Source organism: Physeter macrocephalus, chromosome 3, assembly GCF_002837175.3.
Source record: "Physeter macrocephalus isolate SW-GA chromosome 3, ASM283717v5, whole genome shotgun sequence".
NCBI classification, from domain to species: Eukaryota; Metazoa; Chordata; class Mammalia; order Artiodactyla; family Physeteridae; genus Physeter; species Physeter macrocephalus.
In genome coordinates this window covers 15,000,175-15,022,204 of record NC_041216.1, presented here as the reverse complement: position 1 = coordinate 15,022,204, position 22,030 = coordinate 15,000,175, and the positions used below count along the sequence as shown (strand labels likewise).

The window sequence follows — 22,030 nt, the reverse complement described above, 5'->3', positions numbered from 1 at the left end:
ACCCCCCAGGGTGAGCTCTGCCTCCATCCTGGTCCCATCTTTCAGCTTTTCCCTGCTGGGGATGAGCCTCAGCTCGAGGAGGACAGAGTCTGAACAGAGTCATGCGTGAAGGGCTTGGAACTTGAATGAAGGCCCAGGATTGAATATTGAAGCAGCTTTTGGGACAAAGCCAGTAAGAGAAATCAGTTTCTTTAGAGTTTGTGAAAATGGGATGCATCCTTCCAACCTAAAGAATGGTTAGCTGTTCTCTGTACTGCGGGGAAGGAGATCTAAAATGAGACCTTTGCACTTGAAAGGGCTTCAAAATATTTAATATAAGAAATATCACAGGATAGCCTGCTGATTCACTCATCTGTTTGTTCAGCAAATACAAGTGCCTACCCAGCCAGGTGCTTGCAAGCTCTGTGAACTGCCAAGCCTGATGATCCGCGGTCTCCCCTTGAGGGATTTTCAAACTTGTGGGGCAGTTGATAATCCAGATTGCTGGCCAGTGAGCACAGCGGTCAGCATGCCCCCAGCCCCCCGGAAGCCTTCCTCCTCTCTGTGGAATCAGGCCCCCACGGGCATCCAGTCTCCTCTTTCTCTGTTCTCCCCCTACTTAGCGTCAATCTCAGTCTGTAGTAATTATATACCTGAGTGCGTGTTTGATGGATGTCTGTCTCTCTTACAAGAATGTCAGCTCCAGGAGGGCAGGCAGGGATCCATGTCTGTCTTGCTCACAGGGCCCGGCATCTGTAGGCAATCAGGAAAAACTTGTTGAATGAGTGAATGAAGGATGGAGCAAGTTTGGAGGAGGGAGATTGATGCGGGTGAGAGGCCCAGAGGGCATCTGGAGGGAGAGGCTTGAGCTGGAAGAATGAAGCCTTCATTCTTCCACTTCTGGCAGGTGAAGCCAAACTCTTGCATTTGTCAAGGACCCCCCCAAACCTTACCTCCATTGCATGGCTTTTTCTTACCCCTCCTCTCTGGAGAGGTATCTATGACAGAACACAGCACTTTGCATTATAGCTTTTATGTGATTCTTCACCTTTCTTAGGTCACGGAATCTATGCTAATCTGATAAAAACTATAAGCCTTCCTCCCCAGAATAATGCTTATGGCATGCAAATGCACACGCACAAGCACGCAGTTTTAAGTTCAGTTTCCAGGCGTTCACAGGCTGCCATTCCATCCATAAACCCCACATTAAGAACCCTGCTTTAAAAAATGTGACTCCCCACAGCAGGCACATCCTGTGCCCCTGTAGCCCCCATATCTAGCACAGTTCTTGGCGTATAGACCTTAATGTGGAATATTGGGTGGATAAATAGAAGGATTGAATAGGTAGGTGGGCATGTTAAAAAGTGTCCTGATTTGCCGCGACCTGTGTAGGGTCAAGCTAAAAATTCCATTGACATCATCAGGGGAGAGGGTCAGCTTGAGCAGAGAATGGTAGCATTCCTTATACCACCAGTCAGTCCTGGCCCTAGGAGTGTGGTTCTGCCCATACCTGGGAAGCCCACCAACTCTATAAGACCATTTTCCAAATAAAAACTTAGAACATGGTGTCTGACACATTGTCTGATAATGGCGTAGAATATTTGAAATTGGGCGCGTCTCAGAAAATTAGGGGTTGTGTGATTTCAAGGGAACATAACTTAGTCCTGAGGCTGATTGGGTTGCTCTTAGAGTTTCTGTAAATCCCAGAAGGGGATGTTCGGGGTCTAGGCTGCGCTCCCCGTGGAGACTAGGTTAGTCCTCCCATCTTAGGTAGTGGGACCCAGCACGGCAGCCCATTTGTCCTCCACATTCTTCTCTATGGTCAGCTGTGTCACTAATTCCTAGTGTGGTACCGCTAAATGCTGCCCATCTTCTGCCCATTACCACCCTTTCTCCCGCAAAAGGGTGGTGTATACGAATCCCTACCTTTTAAACTGTTCAACTCTAGAATCTTAAAAAAAAAAAATTTTTTTTTGCTTCTATTTAAATCCCTATTTTTCACATTGGGGCGTTTGACAGTGTTGATTTTTAGACACCAGAATAATTCAAAACCATGGGGGAGAAAAACCCTACAATACTAGCTTTTGCTTGGAAAACAGTTGTCAAGGAAATAGATTTTGCAAAACATTTCCTCCCAGGAGAGCTCTCTCTTTCCATGTATCCCCACACTGAACATTATTCTCCTGTGCGATATGGTAGGCAAAGGTACCATTGGCAGGTAATTTGTCTAGCCAACATCTAATTATGAATTAAAGCCCTTGCTGGCACGTTCTCAGGTTGGGAGCCGATGGTGGACCAAGTTCCAGTTCAGTTTATAGTGCATCTGAAACGTTCTTGGACTTACAGGAAGATTTTTTGGCCCTGGCTATAGACCGGGGAATAGAATTCTGTAAACTCTGTTAGCAGACAGTGGAACTGTCTGATATAGATGGAGCTGAAATTGCAGAACGTTGTTCGATTAAAAGAAAAGGTGAAGGCTCATGGGGCAGAGGCTGTGACTCAAGGCATTCACATAAGGAGATACTTATCTCATGATTAGAGTGCTGGTGGCCCAGACACCAGCCAGTGGTACTTGGAAAATCTGTCACTGTTAGACATGACAACACATGTATGAACTGCTCAGTTGTGAGCAGACCTCATAAGCGAGGCTGGTGGATTTAATTATCACTTGTGAGAACTTAGTCAAGAAAGTGCTGGCCCGGTTAGAGTTATGGCCAGCGACACTGGCAGGTGGTTAATTACAGACTTCTCCAGTCCATGGAAGTGCAGGTCCATGTGTAGACAGGAGGAGAGTTGATGACAAAGAAGCAAAGAAATGATCGTGTCTCCATTATTCTCATTTGTGTTGGGATCTGTTGCACTTGCAGTAATCTTTAATTATAAAAACTAATACTATGGGATGGTTATCAATGTTATCATTTTTTGTTATGTTGCCTGGTAATGTCCGTTTGTGCCCAAGACATGCATGTTTCTATAGTTACAGGGTAAAGAAGTGAAACCTTCCTTGCTCTTAGCCATTTTTTCATCGCAATATTCTAAAAGGCTATTTTGAGAGATGGTAGAGCCCAGTCTGTGGGGTGAAAAATGGAGCCATTGTGACAAGAGCCTGAGTCTTTGAAAAGACTTCATTTTAACCAGAGTAGTTCACGAGGTAGTGTTCCCCAGTAGCAAAACAGAAAAACGCTCCTAAACAGCTAACTGCATTCTCCTCTCCTCTTTCAGGTAACGATCTGTCCCATTACAGGGCAATCTCTAGTGCAGGATCCATTTCACACGTCCCCATGGACTGCATGAGAAGCCAGAAGTTGTGAACCTTTAGGTTTTTTGACAATTTCCATCCTAAGGAATGATCACTAATGGAGAAAATGGTGCATTAGGTATTGCAGGTAGAGTCTGTTTGCACCTCCGTGAAGTCAGGTTATCTCCATCACCCTGCTGCTTTTGAAAATGCCCCAGGGCTTCCCTGGTGGCACAGTGGTTAAGAATCCACCTGCCAATGCAGGGGATACGGGTTCAAGCCCTGGTCCGGGAAGATCCCACATGCCACGGAGCAACTAAGCCCATGAGCCACAACTACTGAGCCTGCGCTCTAGAGCCCACAAGGCACAACTACTGAGGCCTGTGCTCCTAGAGACCATGCTCCACAACAAGAGAAGCCACCGCAATGAGAAGCCCATGCACCGCAACAAAGAGTAGCCCCCGCTCGCCGCAACTCAAGAAAGCCAACGCAGCCATAAATAAGTAATTTATTTAAAAAAAAAAGAAAATGCCCCATTAGTGGAAGAAATGGTGGCAGAATTATCATCAGAAGTACTCAAAATCATTCTATTTAAAGGTCACGCTGGTAGAGTTTTCAGATAACAGTTGGCATTGCTTTTTCTTAAGTGGGAAAGCGGCTGCTCTGGGCATGGGGAGAGGACATCTTTTGGGTTTCAGATCTCTGGTTAAGGCTGTAACCCCACCAAAGTGGTGATCGCTTAAAGATAATTACCTTCCACATTGTTCATGCTAAACTCTTGAGATGGACTGATTGGCATATTTAAATCTCATCTCCCAGGCATTTGCTAATTATCATAGCCTAGTTGGAGAAAAACCTAATCAAATAGCTGTTTAGAGATGCTTTGCATTTTAAAATTGTTCTGGGTTTATCCTAGAGAGGAAACGTGCCTCTGATTTTCCACTGGTTCTTTCCCTGACCGGAAGAGGGTTTAAACTTTTAATGGCTTAAATAGCCACAGCTAATCACTCAGGAAACTTTGTGCATTTACATTTTCACTTTTGCGTCATTTCCATCCTTGACCCCTTTTCATCACCTTGAACGAAGCTTTCTCACTTGGTGACTTCTCATCCATGAGGCGGGCCATTGAATTCCAGCTAATGAGGCTCATCTCTTTTATTCATTTTAAGTGGTACCAACCAGGCCTGTAGTCAGATCTGAGAGTGAATGGTTATCACATGTTTCTCAGGTCCATAAATGGAATACCAAGTCCATGGTGAAAGTAAGAAGAATTTCTTCCTCTTCTTGCTCAGAAAAAGAAAGACAAAAAGAGCAGCTTCTTGGGTCAGCAGGTTGAGTAGAAGCCACCCTCCTCAGAAAAGGCACCCAAGACTGGGTGTTATTTTCTTAACAGCAGCTGGAGAAGACCCTCACCCTGCCCCCACCCCTGCCAGCTGAACTGAGATCCTTTTATGCAATGTTTTTTTCCAGCCACTGTGCTCAAAATTGGGAAAACACGACAGTTTTCTCCTTTATACAGCATATACGGCTGTCGGTGACAGAAATCTCACCAAGGCCTTTCTTTTGTAGGCAGTGTCTAAAACGGCCTGTCTTTGAGATTTATGTCTTTCAAGACCCTGTGAGCCACTGTCACCCGTAGTTGTACCTCAAAAGCAAATAAAGGGAAGGGGAATTTTGTGAAGGTTTTCTCAAATCACTGTCACTGGCCATCAGTCCCGTTTGTCTCCCTTCTGTGAAAGGGTCTCTTTTGCGGGCTTGGCAGGAGCTGCCACCTTCCTGCAGCAAGTTTACAGGCCCCAGCAGGAAGCCAGATCTGGAGGCAGCTGAGAAAGAGAAAAGTCTGCTCTTTCTTATCAGAAGCCAGAGCGGCAGAGCGCAGAGCTGGGGCAGGTGCATTCGGTTACTTGGGAGTGGGGAGTGGGGATTCGAGGAAGGTCCTGAGAGGTAGGAGCACCTCAGAATCAAGCCAGCCGAAGCCCTGTGTGAGCTTTGATTCTGATCATTCAAACAATTCAAAACTGTGAAACTTGAAGATCTGAGGTTTTTCTCTCTCTTTCCTAGTCTGTCTCATTAGCTCATCAAGATTAGAGCCTTTCGGTTTTCATAGTTAATTATTCTTTGGTATTCTATTTCAGGGTGTTGAAATCAAATTGCTTGATGTTTTACCCTCTCCCGTGTGATTAGCTTATCTTTTATAATAAGACTGCAGTAATCCTTTCAAGAACACAGCACTTTAGCTCAGCACTCTCAAGGAAGATGTCCTAAATGTCCCATGAAGTTTAGTCTTGTAGGAGTGAGAAAACACCACCGGTTCCTGTTATTATGAATCCAGAAGTGCCACTGCACATCATCCAGCATCACAGACCTAGAAAAATGAAAAGAAAACCTATGTTGAGCTGTCTGATTAATGCAAACTGAAGGAGTGCTTATGGGGTGGCAGCTCTTTGGCTTCGTAGGATGAATGAGCTCCAGGACCTGAGTCTTTTATATGGTGTTTGTAAGGCTGAGCAGGTCTGTTTACTGCTTTGAAATTCTTTCTCCTGGGGTGAACGGGTAACCTTATCAGTAGGTTGTACAAGGCTTTCTAGCCAAAAAAAGAAAATATGTACTTTGGAATCTCCGCTGATGGGGCCCCAGGTGGAATAAAGAGAAAAGTCAAATGCATGTCTCAGGCTGCACGTGGGAAACAGGAGGAGTTTTTTTTTCCAGATACTCATTAAGATCTCAGCTCAGTTATCAACTTGGAGGCCTTCCTTGGCCACCTCCACTCACTCAGTCATCCTCTCCCCCTCTTGCTTGATTTTTCTTCAAAGTGCTTATCACTATTCAAAATTACCCTGCTTATTTCTTATTGTCCGTCTCCCCACACTATACAAGCCATGAAGGCAGGAACCTTGCCTGTCTTGTTTACTGCTGCATGTACCCGAACATGGGGTACCTAGTAGATGCTCAACACACTTTTTTAAAATGGATGTCAGGTGAGGGGAAGTTGAGAAAAGAACAGGAAGAGGCAAAGGTTGGAATCAGACCTCGGTTTGAATCCAAATCCTTCACTTATTGGCTGTGTGCCCTTGGAATAATTATTGAACCTCTCTGAGTCTCGGTGTTCTTATCTATAAAATGGGCTACTTCCCAGAGGAGCAATGGAGGATTAAATGAGATAAAGTAACGGTAACATCTGGCACAGGGGCTGGTACATGGAGGTGCTCAATAAATACTAGCTCATTCTCCAAGCCTTAACGGAAACAATTGTACAGGGCAAGAAACAGGGCCCTTCACTGCCCACGCGTGTCCAGAGGTTTTCAGGCCTCCTTCTTGGGTCCAGGAGTGGTATCTCTGAGGAAAGCAGTACTAATCCTTTTTCGGCTCCAAGGAGAATATAGACAGTTTCACGTGGTTCTACACGCATGAGTTAAAGATGGGGTCCCAAGGATTCTGTACCCAGAGCTGGCTCTTCAAGAGATGGCAACGCTGCCTAGAAGACACGACTCCTGCCCTCCTGAAGCCTTTTGTTCTCATCCTCAGCTGAGGGCCTCCATGAGAACCCCAAAGGCCTTGAGACAGGTCACCTAGGCCCCTTGCTGTCACAGTTGCTACTAACAGCCCTTAGAAAGTGTTTATCAAGGCTGATCTTCCAGATTTCCAGTGGTGTTACCTCTCTAGGCAACCTGGCAACAGAGATTACTTCTCTCCAAGGCCCAGTTAATGTTTTCTTGCCATTCACTTTGGTATTTTCCTTGTTTTCACGTAAACATATATTTTTTCCCTTTCTTTTTAAAAAATTCTTAACATTTAGGCGAAAGAATTGGTTCTGCCTCTTTTGCGTTTCCAGAGACCCCAGACTCTGCTGGGGCAGCTTTAAAGCAGGTCATCCCTCCCTTCTAGCATACTGAGCCTTCGGGAACTGCAAGTTTGGATGGTTCTTGTTTTCAGAAAGAAGCAGACCTCAGGATGGGCCGCATGGCAGTTGGCAGCAGGCAGTCCTCATTTTGATTCTGTGTGCCACGTGCCGTCCAGAGGTGCTGGGCTGATGTTTTGTTCATTCATTCAGTGGACAGTGGAGCAGCCTGGGGAGATGGAAGGGACACAGCCTTTTGAATCAGTCAGACCCCAGCTTCAAACACTGGCTCTGCCACTTGCCAGCTGCCTGGCCCCAAATGTTGGGAAAAGGAGACATTAATCTTACCTCGGAGGGTTGTAGAGTGGGAAACAGTGTGCTGTCATGGTTAAGCATTCAGGGCCCCAAGTTGTCCTCTTGCATCCATTGCCTGGCTCTGCCACTATTTGTTCTGCATCCTTGGAAAAGTTACTTAACCCTCCAGGACTCAACTGCTTCATCCTGTAAAATAGGGATAACAGCGGTAACCCATCCTAACAGGGCTGTGGTGCAGGATGAAATGCTTCTGAAATGCTTAGCCCAGTGCTCAGCACATGCTAGGTGTGCAGTACATGTCCACTACTGGATAATAGAGGTAACACATGTAGCCATTGTTATTACTAATGTGCTATGTTGACTTCCTCTGTTGGGCCAGCCTCATGCTAGGGGTTGGGGATGCATTGGGTCACAGAGCTCAAGGGCAGGGGAAGAGACATGAAAGAAATTATTATCCTGCAGAAGTCTTAAGTACTTGATGGATGGCAAGGGGCTGTGGAACAGTGAATTCCAGAATGCTGGTACCTCTGCTCCAGAATATCAGAATTCCTTATGTAGAAAAAGGGCTGTGGTGGAGTGAAAGTGCGTTGGTGGGGTTTGTTCATTCAGTTTTTCACTGGGAAGTGCTAAGGCCCTGAAGTAGTATATTAGTTTCCTATTGCTGTAGTCACAAATCACACAAACTTAGTGACTTAAAACAACACAAATTTATTCTTTTACAGTTCTGGAGATCAGAAGTCTAAAACGAGTGTTCCTGGGCTAAAATCAAGATGTTAGCTAGGCTGCCTTCCTTTCTGGAGGCTCTAGGGAAAATCCATTCCCTTGCCTTTTCCTGCTTCTGGAGTCCCCCTGGATTCCTTAGTTTATGTCCCCTTCCTCCATCTTCAAAGCCAACAATGGCCAGTGGAGTCTTTTTCACATCTCACCACTTTGACTCTCCTGCCTCTTCCCTCTCTCACTTCTAAGGACCCTTGTGATTACATTGGGCCCACCTGGATAATCCAGGCTACTCGCCCCACCTCAAGATCAGCTGATTAGTAATCTTAGTTCCATTTTACCATACATACTCACAAGTTCCAGGGATTAGGACATGGGCACCTTTGGGGGCCATTATTCTGCCGACCCTAGGTCCCTAGGTGGGAAGGTGCCGTGTGAGTTTGAGGTATTGTCCAGAGGTCCCTGTGGCTGAAGCGTGGAGAGTGGGAAGGGGCCTGGGGAGAGGTCAGAGGCAGGCCTTTCAGGCGTGGTGCCTTGGGGAGTTCTTGGACGCTCTTACACAGAGGAATGACATTTGATGGCTTGCATTTTTAAAGGGCTTAGTCTGTTGGTTGTATAGAGAAAGGATGTGGCGGGGGGGTGGCTGAGAGGAAGCGGGGAGCCCATACTGAGGTCCAGGGACAGTGGCGGACTGGGAGGGGGACGGGAAAGGGATGAATCATAGGTGTTGTCGACAGGATTGCTGGAGAGTGAACGTGAGGTGTGGAGTAGAAGGAGACTCCAGAGGGCTCTGAGGTTTCAGGTGGATGGTGCTGATGTTTCTGGACATGGGAAGATGATGTGGATCCCAGTGCCACAGACCACAAGTGCTAATACTTGCGACAGAGTTTTCTGTGTGCCGGGAGCTGTGCTGAATGCCTTGCATTGTAATTACAAACAGCCCTCCGTATCCATGCGTTCTGCATCCATGGATTCAACCAACCGAAATTCAGTCTGAGGTTGGTGAGTCCACAGATGCAGAACCCAAGGATAAGGAGGACCAACTGTAGCAAGCATCTTACATAAGGGACTTGAGCATCCATGGATTTTGATATCTGTGGGGGGTCCTGGATACCAAGGGATGACTGCAATCCTTGCAGCCACATTGGAGGCAGGCATGGTAATTGCTCCATTCTATGAGAAGCATAGAGTATTCTGACAAGAGCGTAGACTGCCTGGGTTCGAATCCTGGCTCTGCCACTTGCTTGCTGTGACACTTGGGCATGTGCCTCAGTTTCCTCATAGGAGAATGGCAGCAATGATAGACTAATCTTATAAAATTAGTGTGACGATTAAAGAGTTAACATATATGGAAAACACTGATGACTCATGGAAAACACTGGTTAAGCATAATATAACAGTATCCTTATCTTTAAACAAATGAGATAATCGAGGCACAGAGAGGTTAAGTATCTTGTCTAAGGACACACAGCTGCGGAAAGCTGGGATCCAAAGCCAGGCTCTTAACTACCATGCCTTACCTCCTGCTTGAGAGGACCTCTCAGAGCTGTGGTGAAAACTGCACATGCTAATACATATAAAAGCCCTCTTCATGCTGTTTGGCACATGCTATATATTCCATAAGCGTATGTATGTGGAAGTGCAGTTTCTTTTTCTGTAAAATGGGGGTGATGATGACACCACCCTGCCTCACTCACAGGACCATAAGGCTCAAATCAGGAAGGCAAAGCACTTTGGAAATAGTAGAGCTACCTACACACAGGCCATATTTATACTCAATTTCTTCAAAATGGCCTTGTTGAACCATTTCCCCTTGGAATTTCACTCACAGATGTGCTGAGGTCTTTCATACTGTCATTCATCTTTGTCCACAACTCCCCATCTCCCTGCCTCCACCCCGATGCCCAGGCTTTGACAGAAGAGAGTGGGGAGGACCCTTCACTTTGCAGTCAGGGAACCAATCTCAATGCAGTGGCAGAGCTCAATTTGCTTGTGACCTTCTCCATCAGCTCCCTTTGTTCATCTGCAGACTCTGCACCAAGATCATAAAGGTGTCCCATGGGAATGTGTCTCGCCCATTCTTGCTATCCCTGTGGCCTCACAGTTGGAGCTGTTCCCTTATTGGGCCTTCTAAAACCCTTGCTGAGGCAAATCCACCAGGCAGTAGGTGTTTCTGTCCCAGGCATCCCCCTTTCCCCTTGGTTCTCACAACACTAGCAGCCCCGGGGAGCTCCCCCTCTGTCGTCACCATCCTTAGATATTTATTCAACATACTTTTATGGAGGACCTCTATGTGCTGGGCAATCTGTTAGGTGCTGGGAAGCAATAGTGAGCAAATGGAGCCTGTGTTCTGGTGTGTGTGGGAGGAATAGATACTAATTAACCAATCACACAATGAATGTAAAATTCTGACTTTAATAATCCTCTGTAAAAGGAAGATTCAACACAGTCCGGGAGGTCAGGCTTCTCTAGGACATGGAAACTAAGCTGAGATCTGAAAGATGAGTGGAATTTACCAGGAAAAAAGTAGAGTGAGGAGTGGTCCAAGGAGACGGACTATCATGTGCAAAGGCCCCGTGGCAGGAGGAGGCATTGCTCTTTGAGGAACTGAGAAAGAAAGCTGGTATGGCTGGGCAGAGATGGGGAGGAGAAGCTGAGGCTGGAGGCATGAATGGGTGGACTCTACAAGGTTTGATGGGCCTTACTGAGTTTGATCTTTATACCTGATGGAACTGTTTAAGTGTGTGTTGGGGGTGGGGTAAAGATATGAATAAATTTGTCCTTCGAATAATCACCATGGCTGCAGTGTGGAGAACCATGTAGGAGGCCAGAGAGGACTTCTCTAGGCCAGTTAGGAGGCTGCTGTGGGAGTCCCAAGAAGAGATGGGAGTGATATGGATTAGAGCGGTGGTGCAGAGAGAAATGGATGAAGAGATACTTAGTAGATAAATTAATAGTGTAGCAGTCATCCTATGGCTGCTTTTTACCGGACACATATTATGTTCCAGCTGCTGTGCTAAGTACTCGGCAAGTGTTATCTTATTTACTCTCAGGGTTATTATAAGGATTAAATATTCCTGTCCTTTTACAGATGAGGAAACTGAGACTCAGAGAGGTTAAGTCACTCACTCAAGGCTGCACAGCCAGTAGGTAGCAGAGCCCTAGAGCAGCTTCTCAAACTTTAATGTGCATTTGGATAACTTGAGGATCTTGTTAAAATGCTGGCTTTGATTCAGCAGGTCTGGAGTGGGGCCCGGGATGCTGCATTCCTAACATGCTCCCTGGGTATGCCCAGCTGCTGGTCCCTGGACCACACTGAATAGCAAGGGTCTGTCTGCCTCCAGGTCCCACACTCTCAGCCATGGTGCCTTAGAACAGCTGCAGATGGGGTGAGATTTCTGAGACTGCTCAAATCTGAATGCCATCCTGGGCAGGATGTGGGCGTGCTCTCTGGACCTCAGATAGGTCAGAAGTCATATCACATTTTCACTTCCTACATTTGTCCTTCAGTAGCTCAAGCAAACCCAGAAGTGAGAGGGTTAGAGACAGCACCTCCTTGTCTACTCCCCACCCACCCCTCCACCCCTCAGCACAACCAAACCCCATCCTGCATCCGCTCCTGAGCTATAGGCCAGGGGTTATGTGCATTCACAGATGTCTCATCAGCAGTTGTCAATCAGATCATTTTGTGGGGCACCCATAGAAGGGGGTGGACTGAGAAATCTAATGTGGATGGTTTTAGGTACCAAGCTGTCAGCTGTTTTCCTGGGCTGTGCTGAAAGTGAAGGAGAAAAAAAATCACCCTCACATTCTAATCTCTTCATCTGTGTGGTCATTAGATCCTGGGATCATTAGAGACCAAGCCCTTTCCCACTCAGCCCCTGCAGATGGGCCAGGTGTCACCGCTGGGAGACACCAATAAGGCTGCAAGTCACTGTGTGAGCACTTGTCTTTAATGACTGGGAAAATCCATTTCCCTTCCTGGCAGCTTTGAGATGTTGCAACTGTGCTTCTGGGTCATTGCCAGACCTGATCCTGTCTGTGTGCGTGTTTTATTTTTAAAAGGGGAGAATGTCTCACTGTTTCAGTGATCGCTCCTTTCTCCCTAGCTGCCGCCAAAGAACTTTCCAATGCAAACTTTCTATTCAGTTTCCCACTTTCAAGGCGGTCCGCCAGTATTCCTATGTCTTCCTCTCCTCAAACGCATCATTTCTTGGCTCCATCATTCTGGGGCCCCTCAGGCTGGGGTGGGTGTCTTTGTCTGGGCAGTGCAGTGGATTCTAGTCACTTTTCTGCAGGGGAGGATTCTAGAGCTCTGAGACATGTAGAAAGAACATCTTAAACAAAATAATGTCTGCCTTGGGCTTCCCTGGTGGCGCAGTGGTTGAGAGTCCGCCTGCCGATGCAGGGGACACGGGTTCGTGCCCCGGTCTGGGAAGATCCCACATGCCGCGGAGTGTCTAGGCCCGTGAGCCATGGCCGCTGAGCCTGCGCATCCGGAGCCTGTGCTCCGCAACGGGAGAGGCCACAACGGTGAGAGGCCCGCGTACCACACAAAAAAAAAATGTCTGCCTCAAATTAGTAAATATTTTTCATTTTAAGAGTTCATGTCATTGCAATTTGTTCAGGTGGACAGGAACAGCTTTTGTTTGAGAAAAAACTGAAGAGGTGTCTTAGGATTCTGCTCTGATTGCTCTGCCTCTCACTGAAGCTTTGTTTCCTGCCTCTGCAGAGCTCGGTGAAGGGAAGGCTTTGTGATCTATTGTTAGGTATTCTTTGAATCTATAAAGCATAGACTGCTGGAAGGGAGGGGCATCCAGAGCTCCTACCTCTAGCATGGACACGCATGTATGCACACACACATGTGCACACACACAAAAATGATGACTGCCTGGTGTGTATTTCTAGAACCCAGTGGGGGCAGAGGTGTTTAGTTCTCGTGTCTCTTGATTCTTACAGCCACTTCTTGATTTCTCTTTCTGTAGCTCAGGCTGCCTCTACCCCCATCAGCTGCTTCACTTCTCTTGCTGGTTGGCCCCCTCTCTGACTCCTGGTTGGAAAGGCCTTCTCTCCTCTATCAAAACCCACTCCCTCCCATCCACCCCAAGGCCAACCACCTACACAATCCCTTTAGGCTTTAGGAGTAGCACTATAACATTTCTTCCTTATGTTTTTCATTTTAACAATCTTTCATTTTCACCTTACAAACATTTCTAGATATTCATTATAGAAAATCCAGGAAATATAGGTCAATAAGAAGAAAAAAATAACCACTAAACCTCTCACTATCTGACATAACCACTGTTAGCATTTTTGTGCATTTCCTTCCAGTATTTTTTTTTCCTTTAAAACACTCATACATAGTCCAGTGATGTTCATACCATATAACTTGGTTTCCTGCTTTTCCAACTAATATTATATAATGAACATCTTTGTGTGTCTCTCCCTATATAGAGATATTTAGTTTATATCACTAAACATTTGGAAACACAATTTTTAATACCTATTTCATACTCTACATCTCATACTTTAGCCCTTGCATGATTATTTTTAATTGGGAACAATACCTATCCTGTCAAGCTCACTGAACTGCCTGATCAAATGAGAGAAAGTGTGCAGAGAGCTGCACAAATATGGGCAATGATCATTCATGATGTTAGTTTTATCTTCCCAAGTGAACTACTTTATGTATTGTCACGAAATTGTTATATACTTTCCTATTCAAGTTTTGCACAGCAGTGGGCGAAACTAGCTGTCTGGGTTTAATCTTTAAAAGGGAACGTACTTATTAATAACTTTTAATTTTTTTCCTAGCAATTTCTTAGAGGCTCTGGCCTAAGGAACCTACCTGAAATATAGAAAAGGGAGTGGGCACAAAGATGTCCATCATGGCATTATTTACAGTAGCCCCCAAATAGAAATCACTGACATGTACAATTATATGGGAGGAAGGTTAAGTAAATGATGCTGAACCTACTTGCGAAGTTATTATCTAGCTATCTAAAATGATGTTTACAAAGCCTTTGTAATAAAATGGAAGATGTTTATGTCATCATCACTGGAAGAAGCAAAGATAAATGAAAAAGAGTGGAAAGAAAGACACCAAAGTGGCAACAGTGGTTATAATATTTAAATGATAGATGATTATTTTCTTTCTCTCTGTTTTTCTGCAATGAGCTTGTATACCTTGGATGCATTAAAAGATAGGTAGGTAGGTAGGTAGGTAGATGGATGGATAGATAGATAGACAGATCAACCTTATTTTTTAAACTATCGGAAAGGATGTAAGCAGAAGAGGCAAGTACGGGGCACAGAACTGAGTTCAAGTGAAAGTAGTGACCCAGAGGTGGGAGAAAAGGGCATGGGGGGCTGAGCCCAGACTGGGCTGGAACTTCTGGAAAATGCTTAGAATCACAAACGGTACCTTTTAGTTTATTTTTGGAGCAGGAAGAACAGAGTAAGGATGGGCACCTCATTTGAACATGGTAATATAATTATAAAAGGAGAAACCAAAATTGCTAGTTCCTCATTTGCTCCATCTTCTGACCAGCATGGGCGGGACAGGCTTGGTGAGGAGAATGTGAAAGCCCAACAGGGCTTTTGAGGAACCGAGGGGTAAGAGGAGCCACAAAGAGACTGGCAACAAGCACATTCTATCATAATTTACACAAGTGGGGGAAAACAGAATTATGTCATGTATAAATCTGGGTGAAAATGACATCAATATCCTGCAACATTCCCTAATATTTTTTTAAAAAGAATTCAGACTTTTAGAAAAGTTGCAAAAAATACTATAAGGATTCACATTTACCCTTCATCCAGATTCCTCAAATGTTAGTGTTTTACCCTGTTTGCTTTGTGTACACTCTTCTCTCTCTCTTTCTACACACACACACACACACACACACACACACACACACACACACACACACACACACACACACACGAGGTTTCTGAACTATTTGGGAGTAAGTTGCAAGCATAATGCCTCTTACCCCTAAATACTTCATTGTGTATTTCCAAAAGGTCGGTTCTACTTTTCTATATAACCATAGTAAAACCAGAAAATTAACATTGACACAATAATATCTGATCCCTATACCCCATTCACATTTTGTCAATTATCTTGATGATTGTCCTTTATAGTAATAATAATAATAGTAGTTGTTATTATTTCTGCTCCAGGATCGCATCCAAGATCATGTATTACATTTAGTTCATGTCTCTTTAGTCTCCTTCAGGCTGGAACAGTTCCTCAGTCTTTCCTTTTCTTTCACGACCTTGATGTTTTTGAAAAGTAAAGGCCATTTATGTTGTAGGTTGTCTCTCAATTTGGGTTTGTCTGATCTTTCCTCATGATTCGGTTCAGGTTTGCATTTTTGGTAGGATTACCACTGAAATGAAGTGTGTTCTTCTTAGTGTGTCATATCAAATGGCATGTGATATCTATTTGTCCCCATTAATAGTTTTAAAAAATATAAATTAATAACAGCTTTACTGAGTTATAATTCACGTATGACAAAATTCACCATTTAAAGTGTAAAATCCAGTGGATTTTAGTATATTCCCAGAGTTGTACAGTCATTATCACAATCAATTTAGAACATTTTCATCATCCCAAAAGGCCCCATACCCATTAGCCATCATTCTCTGTCTCTTTTTCCCTCACCCCTGGTGACTACTAATCTACTTTCTGTCTATAGATGTGCCTATTCTGGACATTTCTTATACATGGAATCATATGCTGTATGTCCTTTTGTGTCTGGCTTCTTTCACTAAGCACAGTGTTTTCAAGGTTCATCCACATTGGAGCATGTTTCAGCACTGCATTCCTTTCTATGGCCAAATAATATTCCATTGTATCTATTTACACATTTTGTTGGTTCATTCATCAGTCAATGGACATTTGGGTTGCTTCCACTTTTGGACTATTACAAATAGTGCTGCTATGCACATTCGTGTACAACTTTCTGTATGGACATATGTTTTTAATTTTCTAGGGTGTATGTCAGGGTACCCGATACCACCTCTAGGTTCAGTGATTCACCAGGAGGGCACATAGTCCTACTCCTGGCTGATTTACTACAGTGAAAGGACACAAAGCAAAATCATCAAAGGGGAAACGTGCATACAGAGAAGCCCTGGGGAAACCAGACCCAGCATGCAAGAGTCCTCTCTGGGTGGAGTCACCCAGAACACACTTCATTCCTTCAGCACTGAGTTGTGATGACACGTGTGAGACTCCATCCACCAGGAAGTTCATTAGAGACTCAGTCCCCAAGGTTTTTACTGGGGGCTGGTCATGTAAGTACCCTCAGCCTAACATGTACCAAAATTCCAGACTCCCAGGAGGAAGGCAGGTGTTCAGCATACACCACATTGTGTGTACAGTCTCGGTGCAATAAACCACCCTTACCCATCAGAGAATGGTGAGAACACTCACTAAATCCAAGTTCCCAGGCACCAGCCAAGGGCCAAATTTGCAAGCAGAGCCTTTCTAGGGATAGAAGTCTCAGGCCTACTGTGTTAACTCTGTTCTGCACAAGTCTACACCCAGGAATGGAATTGCTGGGTCACATCATAACTCCATATTTAACTTTTTATGCCAAACTGTTTTCCAAAGCAACTGCACCGTTTTCATTTCCACAGGCAATTGATGAGGGTTTCCACTTCTCCACAGCCTGGCCCACGCTTGTTATTGTCCATCTTGTTGATTATAGCCATCCTAGTGTGACTGATAGTTTTTTTTTTTTTTTTTTTTAATCTGCAGTACGCGGGCCTCTCACTGTTGTGGCCTCTCCCGTTGTGGAGCACAGGCTCCGGACGCGCAGGCTCAGCGGCCATGGCTCACGGGCCCAGCCGCTCCGTGGCACGTGGGATCTTCCCGGACCGGGGCACGAACCCGTGTCCCCTGCATCGGCAGGCGGACTCCCAACCACTGCGCCATCAGGGAAGCCCGACTGATAGGTTTTGAAGTTAGTGATTTGCAGGCATTTAGAACCAACGATGAAGATCCATAGGAGCCAAAATGCATTCTCTAAGAACAAATCATACCAGTCTAACACCCGATTTTTCTTAAAAGAAAAAAAAGCCATCTATTTTCTCTGTACTAGCTGTACTGGGGCAGAGTGCTTTTGTATTTCAGTCCTGTCCTTCATAATATCTTTGTATACAAAAATGGAGACACAGGGCTTGGACTGATTATCTGGAAGATTCCTCACTTGTTGACAGATGACACTCAAAGAGCAGTGCTGGAGCCAGGTGAGGGGCCCCTGCTGCTGTTTCCCCAACTCTGTCCTCAGCCCAGCCATTTAATGTTTCTCTCCAAAACTTGGGGGAGACACAGATGGCGGTCCCATGAAAGCAGGCAGAATACCCAAAACACGCAGACACGCACACAATGAATGATAAGATCTGGTTCCAGAAGGATCCTGACAGCACGGAATGAGTATGGAGAGTCCAGTGAGATGCAGTTGTTAGGACAAATGGCAAGTCCACACCCACAGGGTCTGGTCCAGATGTAACCAGGGAGAGTTTGCACTTCGGTTTCTGCTTGTTACCAAAAGCCAACCATTACAAATAGGTGACGAAGTCTGGGCACCCTGGAAAAACGTTGTGATGTGTATCTGCAGTTTCAGGGGATTTAGAGCTCAGCCATCAGGCGATCTGTTGAAGGAGCCGGGCTGCCCCTGGATGAAGATCTGTGGTGGCAGCATATGAGCTGTCTTCCCCATGGCCTGTAGGGAAAAGCAGATTTAGATTGATTAACAAAGAACTTTGTGAAACTCTGCAATTGAATGAGCTGCCTGGTAAAGAGGTAAGCACCCCTTCACTGGGGGTGTTCAAAGAGAGATTACTTAGTCTTTTTAAGGAACTTGCATGGGGCAGGAGGTGGCCCAGGTAATCTTTGAAGCCTTAGAACTGCCTAAACGTGAAACCAGGGACTGTCCGTCTCTAAAGCCAAGTCCAGGGGTTGCCCAAGGCACATATCACCAGTTCCAGAGTGAGATTAGCCTTTCTGTAGGTCATCTTCTTCTTGTGCCCCTCACAATCCTACTTGTCCATCAGGACACTTGGGTGCCCGCGAAGCTCCCCTTGAGATACACACTTGCCTTCTTCTGAGCACCTCTGTTACTCAGAAGCCCCCGCCCCCCCGGTCCCCCTGACCCATTACCTATTTTACCTGTGATGTGTTTGGTCCACACGTCAAGTCTCCCAGCCATGTGTTAAGCTCCAGAGCCAATTTTCTTGTTTGTTCTTACTTTCATTGAGCAAATATTTAATGAACACCTATTATGTGTCAGTCCCTTGGTGAGTTGCCAGGCATGCAGCAGTGACTAGGGGATGGGGTCACTGACCAAATAGTTGCGAGTATAAAAGCTTAACTGCAGGCTGCTGTGGGACCTGACATCAGGAATGTGGGGAGGTCGTGGGGGCCTGGCTGGGGAGGAGGACTCCCTGCAAAAGTGCCCTTTCAGCTGAGAGTTGAAGGAAGATAAGCAGTTGGCAGGAAAGTGGAGGGAGGGGTCCGGGGGAGCAGTCCCACCATGGCTGCAGCCCAAACTGCGGCGGGGCACAGGCTAGGACACCTGGTAGGTTGGGGCACATTAGGAAGAGAAGTGAGGACCACCTGGCTGGGGACTTTCCCCGTCATCCCTGCTTATCCAGCGCCTGGGCTTGCGACCCGAGGTGGGAGACACAAGGATTAGCGTTCGGGGGTCTGTGTGTCCTTGTGCACGTGTGTGTGTGAGAGCAGCTCTAATTGCCTTCTGAATCCTGTCCCAAGTGACATAGGGATTATTTGTGCCTTACTTCCTCTGCGTTGATGTGGATGACTGTGAGAACGGGCCACGTTCCAACATCCCCACGTCCCTGCAGTGACAGCTCCTTTGAGAACATGTAGATACCTATGGTTCTCTTAATTACTCCTGCACACCCACTTCTCTCTCTCTCTCAAGCAGGTGGGGTTTGGGGGCAGGGTGCAGTCCTCCCCCTCCAGACCTCTGCTCCTGCTTTCCTGCTGCTCCCCTACCCATCCCCCACCCTTCCCTCCCCTCACACTGACTTAATGGAGGGGGCCCCCCCCCCAGAATAAGAGAGACTGGGGGAGGAGGCCAGTCTCCCTTAAGCGCTCATACCCAGCAATTAGTTTCCCTTATTGCCAATTCAAGATAAGTAGAAAATAACCAAGGAATGGAACCAGGGCTCAAAGCCTGTGCCGAGTGCTTGGCATGCAGTACCATGACATTTGCATGTGTGTCTCCTGGGAAGCCACACATCAGGCCAAGCATGGGGGTGGGGTCTGCTGGCCTGGGAGTTGACAGAGCTGTATTCCAGCCCTGCTGGCTGTGCCACCCTGACCACCTTCCATCTCTGAGCCTCAGTTTCATCATCTGTGAAGTGGAGAGATGGTACTAGATTATTCTGCCATTTCACGGAGGGCCCAGGCCACAGACCTGTCAGGTCTGCCCTCCTGGTCTGTGTGTTTTGGCCCCAGTGGTGAGCATGGCAATGGTTACTGTCCAGGTGTGCCTGGAAGAGGTGGCTGCTAGACCTTGGCACCAGGAGTGGCAGAGCATGGAGAACGCAGGTGGCGATGTCCAAAAAGACAGTGCTGAGGCAGGAAGGTGGGCTGGGAGATGGAAGGAGAAAAGCAGAAGGGTGCCAGACAGTGTCTGGAAGTGAGCTGAGAAATAGAAATAAACACATATAGTAGACTGCTGGTTCTCAGATGTGGCCCATGGACCACGTGGGAATGTGTTAGAAAGATAGAATCTCAGGCCCCACCCCAGACCTGCTGGATCAGAAACTCAAGGATGGGGCCCAACATCCTGTTTTAACAAGCTCTCCAGGTGATTCTGATGCACGCCAAAGTCTGAGAACTAATAAGGTGGATGAAAGGAGGGGTGGATGGATGAGGCTTGGAGAACCAGATGGGTATTTTAAAGGCTGAGCAGGAAAGAGGACTCGTGTTTGTCGATCACTTGCTGTGTGAAGTCGAAAACGGGGCATTTCCAGCTACTTGCTTTCATTTAAACCTTTCAGGATTGTGGCAAAGCAGCCCTTGTTATTCCCATCTCAAAGATGAGGCAGCTGAGGCTTGGAGACATTTAGTTGCTTGCCAAAGTCAAAGAGATAGTGGCAGAGGTAGGATTAGAACCCGGGCCTCCCCGCCCCGAAGGCTGAGTTCTTTCCACGACACCAGGCTGCCTCCCACCTGCCTGTCCTTCAGCTGTGCCTCTGCTGCCTGGGCTGGCTCCCTTCTCAGCTCCGTGGTCACCGCAGAGGCCTGCTCTGCTGTCCTTCTTCTGCAGCCTGCCATCAAAGGCAAAAGGGAGACCCTGGGGAGGGGCGGGGGAGCAGGGCTGGGGACAGATTGTCGCCTTACGTTCCTCCAGCCTCCAGTGCTAAGTGCAGTTAGGGGACAAAGGTGCTTGTGTGCTTGTGATGCTGCCAAGGGGCTAACATAGTTGCCTTAATGTAGTAAGAACTCATGCATGCACTGGGTGACAAAGCTGACAGATACTCATTGCCAAGCCCTGTGCAGGGTGCTTTGGGGGAAACTGAGGCAAAGAAAATGTAGTTTCTGGCTTCAAAGAGTTTGTGGTCCAGAACCAGTAAAACAAAAACTAACAGTGACCAGCTGGGGTGCTAGGAGGCCTGGGAGGGCCAGCCTGGGTCAAGCCAAGTGCAGGAGGAGTTCAAAGAGACTCAAGCAGTGACTTTAGGGGACAGACCTAAGGCTTCAGAGCCAGAGGGCATGGGTTCAATTCCCAGCATGCTCACTCACTCACTGGGTAATCCTGGGCGAGTTACCTCATGTCTTGACCTGTCTCCTTATCTACAAAATGGAGTTAACAACCCCTAGCTCAAGGGACGGTTCTATTAGATTTTAACAGGCATCCCTCGGTGAGTTTTGTTTCCTTCCCTTCAGAGGGTCACTTTAGGTCCGGGAAGGCTTCATGGAAGAGATGGCTTTTCACTTTGGCACTGACGGATGGCTAGAATGTATGTAGTGCCTTTTGTGCCTTCTCTGAGGAATCTATGGGTAGACACAGGCGTGGGGTTGTCGGAGGAGAACAGCCTTCCAGGCATAACTATGAATAAAACAGTGGTGAGAGGAAGTCGTCTTTCTCAGTGTGGAAGATTGTTTTTATAATGTGGTTTCAAATCCTGTTGCAAAGGGCAAGGCCAGGTGGCCAGCCCGCGCTGTTGGGAATCTCCACGCTCAGGGTCTGTTTCTGCTTTCTTACAGATGATGCAGTTCGCCTGGCAGAGCTACAAGCGCTATGCGATGGGGAAAAACGAGCTACGGCCCCTCACGAGAGACGGCTACGAGGGCAACATGTTCGGTGAGCTGACGTCGGAAGGCCCCCTGCCCCTAGGGGCCAAGCAGAATTTCATTTTTGACTTTTTGCCTCCTGAGCTATGTCCCTGTTTCTCCAGAGCTGGGGGCTCCCAAGTCTGACTTCCTCCAGGGTTGTCTAGGCTTGTGAGCCTTCTAGGTTTGGGGGAAACCCACATGCTTCTCCCTCACCTCACACACTTCTTTATATGCACCTGTTAATTTTCAGAGCAAACAAACTTGGAAATGTGAGTGGGGGCAATGAGTGACGGACACCAGTTGCCATGGAGAAGGTGGGCAGATCTGAAGGACACAGAGGATTGGGTTTAAATCCGCTCCTCCAAGTGGCTGTAAAATGATCTTGGGTGTTTTCCTAGAGAAACCAAACATGTATCTGATAAGCTGGGCACGCGCGCTGCCTTTAGGGTCTTGGGTGTGTGTCTCTCGCCAGGTGGCTTGGTGGACAAACAGTCACATGTTAGGGAGCAGCGTGGGTGCTGCTGTGTGTTGGCAGCTTGAGTTTGACCTGCAGCCACACTTGCCAACATCTCTGTCCTTTGCAGCCGTGAGATCCTCCTCAGCCAGAGCCTCGAAAGCC

At 46.7% G+C, this 22,030-nt stretch overlaps 1 protein-coding gene across 2 annotated transcripts in view; it reads left to right on the top strand.

The window, feature by feature from the left end:
• Positions 1-22,030, top strand: part of MAN1C1 (mannosidase alpha class 1C member 1) — a 115,395-nt gene that overhangs the window by 15,665 nt on the left and 77,700 nt on the right. For both annotated transcript variants that reach the window (XM_028487667.2, XM_055083554.1), the window contains exon 2: positions 21,343-21,439. In XM_028487667.2, the coding sequence (XP_028343468.1) occupies positions 21,343-21,439 (97 nt within the window). The remainder of the gene's footprint in view (positions 1-21,342; positions 21,440-22,030) is intronic.